Source organism: Neomonachus schauinslandi, chromosome 13, assembly GCF_002201575.2.
Source record: "Neomonachus schauinslandi chromosome 13, ASM220157v2, whole genome shotgun sequence".
Classification (NCBI taxonomy): Eukaryota; Metazoa; Chordata; class Mammalia; order Carnivora; family Phocidae; genus Neomonachus; species Neomonachus schauinslandi.
In genome coordinates this window covers 67,263,357-67,271,401 of record NC_058415.1, presented here as the reverse complement: position 1 = coordinate 67,271,401, position 8,045 = coordinate 67,263,357, and the positions used below count along the sequence as shown (strand labels likewise).

The following is an 8,045-nucleotide window of genomic DNA, read 5'->3' as shown; positions in this document are numbered from 1 at the left end:
GTTTTCTCCTGTAAACCAAAGTGGACCTGAATGTGGCCATAAGAGGAGAGCTGTTGTTGGAATACTCAGGTGAAGAAAGAAAAGGGGTCTGATGAGGTTTGATGGTAGATCCACTGGACAGTGAGCACAGTTAAGAACTGTCAAGAAGCACAGAATGAAGTATGGCTGAATCTGTATCAGAAGCAAGCCCGGCCTTCAGAGTCTGGGGAAAAGCTTTCATTCCCTCAAGGTAGGGTAGGAACCAAGCAAGAGCAGAAGCCTGTGAAACCAGAAGGTAGTCAAGAAAGGCATTTCAGCTGCCAGTGGGCTGTGGAGGGAAGGATATAGAATCTCTGTCAATGGGGCCAAGGCATCTTAGATTTTGGATTCTTCAAGACCCTGGACTCCAGGGATAGATAAAAGAAAAATAACTTAAATAAGGGTGGGTAGAGGGGTGCCTGGGTGGCTCAGTCGTTAAGCGTCTGCCTTCGGCTCAGGTCATGATCCCAGAGTCCTGGGATCGAGCCGTGCATCGGGCTCCCTGCTCAGCAGGAAGCCTGCTTCTCCCTCTCCCACTCCCCCTGCTTGTGTTCCTGCTCTCGCTGTTTCTCTGTCAAATAAATAAAAATCTTTAAAAAAAAAAAAAAATATATATATATATATATATATATATATATATATATATATATAAAAGGGTGGGTAGGACCCCCTGGCAAACAGTGGAAGCCCCAACTTGAAATGGGCAGAAATATGTATGTACTTTTACATACACTTCTAGATGCTGAGCACAAGCAAATGGTCCTCACTAAGCAGGGTAGATTTTACCAAGGAACACTATTATTATCCTGATATTTTTTCAACCATGAAAAATGAAATTAGGTTCAGCTATTTAGAATTCGGGTGTAATTTCTATGGGCTGATTTTCCAGCAAAGAGAATCTGATTACAGTGGCCGGTCATTTGGGGACAAGTGTACTGGTAATCTGTAAGAGTCCCTGAAAACCTCATTATGTTAGTTATGAAAAGATCCAATGAGTACACATTGAAAGCTCATCCTAAGAGAGGAAGGTCAGTGGTTATCATTTATCAAAAAAAAGTTTTTGGTGTTTTGAAAATATAGAGTTCGGTGGCTGCAGGTCACTTTTCCCAACTTTGTTTTAAGAAAATTCAGTCAGCCTATTCCCTCAGACCCTCTGGTTTCCATTCTGACATTGCTATTATTCTCTGGTTTTAGAGGAAAGTCTGGGACTTTGTTGAGAAAGTAGTCCTAAGCAGCCTGGATGAAATGTAAGACTTGGCTTCCTTTCCTGGACAAAGAAAAAGATAGCAGTGTTTACTGTGCCTACATATACCTTTACTTCTCACTTGGAATATACCATTAAATGACTCATGAAGAGATGGGGGAGACAGGGCCATCCCAGCCCACTCAGAAACACATCTTGAGGCGGGGAAAGGAAACTGAAGGGTTTTAAAATTGGTGGTACTTGATAAAGCAGGGAAGTCTGAGTTCTCGTCCCATCAATATGCAACAGACAGAACATCTAGATAGAACAATGAGAATGGACACAAATTTTACGAACACCATGATCTGGGGGTAGGAGGACGGAGAAAGCATTTGTCAGATTTGCCATTTATCTTCATTTTGGACATGTGATATAGTATAGAGGAGAGGGGACAGGTAGGCTTATATACCATTTAAATTGGTTTATAGGCCATAAATAAAGATATGGAGCTGTAATTGATGAATGAATACACAGAAGAGTACACTTAGAAAAATTAGAGGTATTTCTATTAATATTTTAGTGTTAACATTAAAATTGGAAGTACAAGGATTAAAAATTCAGAAAATATTAAAGTCCTTGAATAGCTCGTATTTTTACCTAACAGATGGTTGGTAATGAAACAAGGAAAGTAAGTTTTGTGAAATCATAACCCTTTCAAAATCACGTCTGGTAGCATGATCTCGCTTGAATGATTTGTTAACAAGTGCTACAGAGGTCAGTGAAAATATTCTCACAATAGCTGGAAATTAAAGCATCACACAAGCACAAGCTTCCTTTTCACTTCGAATATAAAAATAGAAAATGTACGGAAATTTGCATATCTTTGACAAAGCTAGAAAGAAGCTCTCATTCTGTTGCTTGTAAAATGAATCTAGCATCTTTTCTTGATGCCACCTAAAGTCTGATCACTTAAATATTAACTCCAACTCTACAACCTTAAAAGCAGCACTAACATATAAGCTTAACTTCTGATTGCAGGAACGGGCTATTCTTTTTTACTGGTATATCCCTCCTTAGCTTTGCCCAATAAACCCATTATCCAGTCCAACCATTATCTAACATTCTGAAAGAACATCATATTTTATAGGAGCTTCAAAGGTAAGGGTGTTTCCCTCAAAGGAAAACTGAGGTGCTTACCAAAGGGAAGGGGAAGAGATAGGCATGTGTGTCACTCATCTCCGCTTCTCCACTCTAACCTAGCACTGTACCTGGCACACGGGGACTCCTTAATAAAAGTAAAATGAGAGAATTAAATCAGATGGCTCAGAGGTTAGGACTCTTTCTGCATCTTCACACTTGACATATCTTTGGCCCCTCCTTACATTTGACAAATAGAGATTTATCTTCTTAAACAGTTATCCACCTTTGTTTCAGAAGGGGGATTCTACCATTTCAACCTACTGTCTCAGTATAACTGGATAACCTCATCCCACTCAGAAATAGGCCAGATTCCATTGGGCCGCACATTGGGGGGAGAGCGCTTCCAGTCCCATGTCTTCACAGGAATCTTCCAGCTCTTACCATAGTTGGCTTCAAGGTACTCAATAGTTTCACAGGGCACATGAATCTTCATGTCTACAAACTCGGTCCAGCACAGTGTAAACTTGGGAAACAGGTATCTGTGGCAAAACAGAGGCAATGGGGAGAGGGGTTAGGCTCAACAGTACAAGTTTGATCTAAAGAACCCAGCTGCTAGTGAGCTCTGGGCTGAAGGAAAATCCTCTCCCATTAAATAGCTTTGGGGATGGGGCACCTGGGTGGCTCAGTCGGTTAAGCGTCTGCCTTCAGCTCAGATCATGATCCCAGGGTCCTGGGACGGAGCCCTGCATCCGGCTCCCTGCTCAGCGGAGAGCCTGCTTCTTCCTCTGCCCCTCCCCCTGCTCATGCTCTTTCTCCCTCTTTCTCTCTCTTTCTCAAATAAATAAATAAAATCTTTTTAAAAAATAAATAAATAGCTTTGGGGACAGATATAGTGGACATTTTGTTGTTTCTGACTGTCCAGCATCCCCTTCCTCTTCTACTGTTGATAGCATCCTCATTTCCCTCCCCTATGGTTCAGGAGGGGCTGACCCACCCTCAGTCCCCAGAAATGGGCAAAAAAGACCCAGGCCTAACCGGTACACAATAGTGATTGGATCAGGGATAAGAATATACACAAATTAGGCAAATAAAAGTCAGCTTTGGGATTTTCGTTGGAACTACTGGAAGAAAGAGGCATTCTTTTTGCTGAGGTTTCTAAGCTGGTGGGATGGAAACTGAGCATCTTTGTTATCTATTAGCAAGGAGAGCCTGTCTGAGAATGAAGTCAAAGCAAAAAGCACCCAAAAGGTGGAGGAAAATGACAGAGCTCATAAAACCCTAGGGAAGGACTTGGATTTGGCTGTGGCCATTTCTTAAACATCTCAGGCAAACCAATGAATATACATATATTCATATATTCATTAAGAATATATATATATTCTTTTTTTACTACATTTCTAATACTTGCAATTCTTCCTACACAGAGGGAGGCACATGTAACAGTGAGAAAGGAAACAAAACTCTTCTAGCCAGCCAGAGAACCTGAATCAGCTCTGGCAATACAGGACATTCTCCAACTACAGCATCACCCATGCTTGTGCCTTTGGGGCAGGTCTTATTAACTCCTGTGTCCTGGGGTTCACTGTGCTCCTAGATGGCTTCCAACGACCTACTTAGTTGAGATAGTTAAAGAAGAAACTCCCAGAGTCAGCCAGGGTATTTTTCAAACTCCTTTCCTAACTCATACTGTAGTGAAAATTTCACATGATACGTGAGCATGATAGGATGCACTAAGATGGCTTTTTTTTTTTTTAAAGATTTTATTTATTTATTTGACAGAGAGAGAGACAGCGAGAGAGGGAACACAAGCAGGGGGAGTGGGAGAGGGAGAAGCAGGCTTCCCGCGGGGCAGGGAGCCCGATGTGGGGCTCGATCCCAGGACCCTGGGATCATGACCTGAGCCAAAGACAGACGCTTAACGACTGAGCCACCCAGGCGCCCCTAAGATGGCTTTTTGAGGAAAGCTTCACACCCCCACCCGCTCCTCAAATGCAGGAATAGAGAGGTCTAAGGTCTGGATGTCCGTATGTCAACAAGATGTCCCTTAAAGACAGCTATACAGACCACATTTTTCCTGCTCTGCCTTTTATTTTACTACCTGCCCTTTTTAAATCTCTGTTCTCGGCCACAAACTTACTTTCTTATTTTTAACAGTTCACACATCATTAAATCCCTATCAAATTCAAACTGCTACTGAAAGACTCTAACTACAGAACACTAAAATAAGCAGCATATGTGTCAGGTGAATCTTCTTTTCTTTCATAACCTGGACTCCCCAGGGATAGATAGCAAGCATGACTCCAAGATGCACTCCCAGGCTTCTGTCCCTCACATGAACCTATCTGTAGTTTCTGCCTTTCTTTCATCTCAAATACTAAAGAATCTCTACACCAGTTCAGGCAACGTTAGTTATAATGAATTTTACTCTATCTCTAGCGGAACTATTTTAACTAGCGGGTAAGTTTAAGAAATTAAACCAAAACATGTTTCTTAAAGGTACTCCAGATCAGTAAATTTAATATATTACAAAGGAAAGCTAAAACGAGCAGTTCGTTAGATTTAAGTTTATATTACAGCCCGATATTCTGTGTTGGTGTTTTCTGAGAAATGTTTCTTCTCTTCACAAAATGAAAAGAACTTTCAGTAATGAGATTTGAAGTGACAACAGCAGAGATCACAGAAATTTAAAATATCAGAGGATTAAAGAAAAAAGAAACAGGAAAGAGCCAGATGTCAAAGCATAATCATATTGTGGAAATGGGATCTAGCTGGGATGTTCTCCAAGGAAAGGTCAGTTCTCATATATTCTGCTTTTAAATATCATGTTTTACCACCAGATGAACATAAAGCCATACATGAAAATGAGAGGCTGAACAAATTCTAAAGAAAGCAACAAGTCCCTTCTACCCAAACCAATGGGTGCTGGCAGTTAATAGACAACCCCAGCTGGCTTCTGTGAAAAGGCGGCCACAGCAAATCTCATAGCTGAGGAAGAAATACGATACAGCATAGCTCCACCATCTGCTGGTCCCAATTTTATTCTGCACACTCATTTTCATGGAATTGCTTATTTTGTCATCAGACACAGCCATCCATCATGGGCCTCCACCTTCCCCTATCAGATGCTGGTCAGCAGAATGTCCACCTGTCGCATCCTATCAAGTTGACACACTCTAGTTGAAATGAGGCAGAAATTATGGCCCATCTCATAACATAGGCCAGGAAACTCCTCTCTTAAATATTAGCCTCTCCAGTCTATCAAAGATCATAGGTCCAGGATAGACAGGGTGGATGAGAGTACTACAAATTCTACAAAAGCAGTATTTTAAACAATGAAATGTTCAAATGAACCAAACCAAAACATTAAAAATACATAAACAATGTGAAAAATAACTCAAAGACAATTTAACTCAAATGTTCATTTTTGTTCCTAAATGGAAACATCCCTGAATCGCTGCGGTTTTCTTTTCACTGAATAATTTTCAATTCAGTCAGCAAAAAAGAATATTCCAGCTTCCTTGGAGGAGAAGAAGAAAGATAAACAAACCATAAAATGTGAAAAGCGGAGTGTAAAATAGGATGGAGGAGAGGCAGACAGGGGGCGGGTGACACACCACCACATGCCATGTACTCTGTCCAGGTTACCAGTGAACAATGACTAAGACTAGAACACACCATGGGTCTGCGACATTACCTTAGCTTTCAGAGCTAAGGTTAAGTTTGGCTAAGCAGTGTGTACTCCAGAGTTCTGGGACAGGATCCAAAATGTGAACAGATTTAAATTCAGACTAAGGCAACCCGTGTAAGCTCAACGAATCTTTTCACACACACAAAAATCCTTCCATTCATATTTTCTATTTCATAGCACCTTTACTTCATCTCTGCACAAAAGAATAATTAGAATTAAGAGTTAGCTGGAGTTAAAAAAAAAAAGAGTTGGAATAAACTATTTCATTTTTTTCCTCACAAACCTCCTTATAATCTGTAAAACTACTTACTGGTGGTTGGATAAAGTAATCTCATCAGTTTAATTGTACAACCTATAAATATAATTGCTAAATGGAAAACACTGTTTTTATTATTACTAGTTAGCTAGGCTAAGAGAGAGACACCATCATTTACAACTGAATTTGGCCTTTTTAAAACATAAGTTGCGTTAAACTCTGAAGTTCGAATAGCAGAGCCATTTTTTTAAACAAGAATTTCCTGCAAAACAACACAAATGGTTTATTCTCATTACCAATTTTGTCTCTGCTTTTAATTCTTAATTTCTTTTTCTTGTGTTATTCCAGTGCCTGAGCCCTCTAGCATTCTGCTTAATAGAAGCAGGGAGAGCATACTTTTTTTTTTTCTGATTTTGACAGAAAGTCTTCTAAAGTTGATCATGAAATATGATTGCTCACTCTAGGTTTTGAGAATATTCCCTTCATCCAGTTAAAGAAATTCCAGATCCATTTTATTCCAAGCTTGCCAGAAGGCCTTTCCCCCACTTTTGGTTGATTATGAAATTATCAAAAGTTTTTAATGTCATCTATTGAAATAATAATGGAGGGTTTTTTTCCTTTAATCTTTTAATCCTTTAATGTTGAAAATTACACTAATACACAAGTACTACAAAATTTGATTCATTGTGTTTAAGATAGTCTCATCCGTGTTTAACAAGTGTATTTTCCCTTTAAAAATTTTTTGGCATTGTCCTAATCCAGTTTTGCTCTCAGTTTCATATAATGAGTTGCTTAAAGCATTTGTTTTATTTTTAAATTTTCTGACATAGGAGATATAACATAGGGAGTAATCTATTCCTGTGAAGGCATGGTAAAACTTCCCTGTAAACTTTCTTTTGGTAGGGAAAAGAAAGGGAAAGGAGAATTTCTGATTATTCAGTTTCTTTCATGATAATTGGTTATCTAGATCTTCTTGAATTGATTTTGACATTTATTTCTTCCCAGAAAACTTTTATCATTTTCACATTATACCTAATTATCAAATTTAATGATTTAAAGTTGTCCCTAGCATTTTCTTTTGAAAGTCAGTGTAACTTAGTTCAGAGCATAAATTCTAAAGCTCTTGGACTTCAGTAGTGAATATTGTCTTTAATTTTACTTTTTTTTTTCTTGATCAATCTTGCTAGATGTCTGTTTACTAGTTTTTAATTTATTTATTTTTTTAAGAACCAGCATTTGGATTTGTTGATCTTTGATACTGTTTTTTATTTCATTAATTTTTTTCTTTTGACTTTCTTTGCTTTGCTTAGGCTACCTGTATTATTCTTTTACTTTCTTCAATTAAATGCTTAATTTTTTTAATCTATTTTTTCATACTTGTGTTTTTAAGGCTGCAAGTTTACCTCTCTCCTTTTAACTGCATCCTACAAGTTTTGATATGTAGTACATTATCTTTGAGCCCCCCCAAATTTTATAATTCCCATTATTTCCTTTTTAAGTCATTAGTTATTAAGGAGGGCATTTTAAAGTTTCCATATTTTATTTTATTTTTAAGATTTTATTTATTTATTTGAGAGAGAGAGGGGGAGAGGGAGAAGCAGACTCCCCGCTAAGCAGAGATGGAGGACTCGATCCCAGGACCCTGGGATCATGACCTGAGCCAAAGGCAGACACTTAACTGACAGAGCCACCCAGGCACCCATGTTTCCATACATTTTATTTTATTTTATTTTATTTTATTTTATTTTATTTTATTTTAT

General features: G+C 38.6%; 1 protein-coding gene across 1 annotated transcript in view; it reads right to left on the bottom strand.

Moving 5' to 3' along the window:
- Positions 1 to 2,114: 2,114 nt before the first annotated feature.
- Positions 2,115 to 8,045, bottom strand: part of FKTN (fukutin) — a 65,326-nt gene continuing 59,395 nt past the window's right edge. The window contains exon 11 of the mRNA XM_021691473.1: positions 2,115 to 2,880. Coding sequence (XP_021547148.1) covers positions 2,667 to 2,880 — 214 coding nt within the window. The 3' untranslated portion in view covers positions 2,115 to 2,666. The remainder of the gene's footprint in view (positions 2,881 to 8,045) is intronic.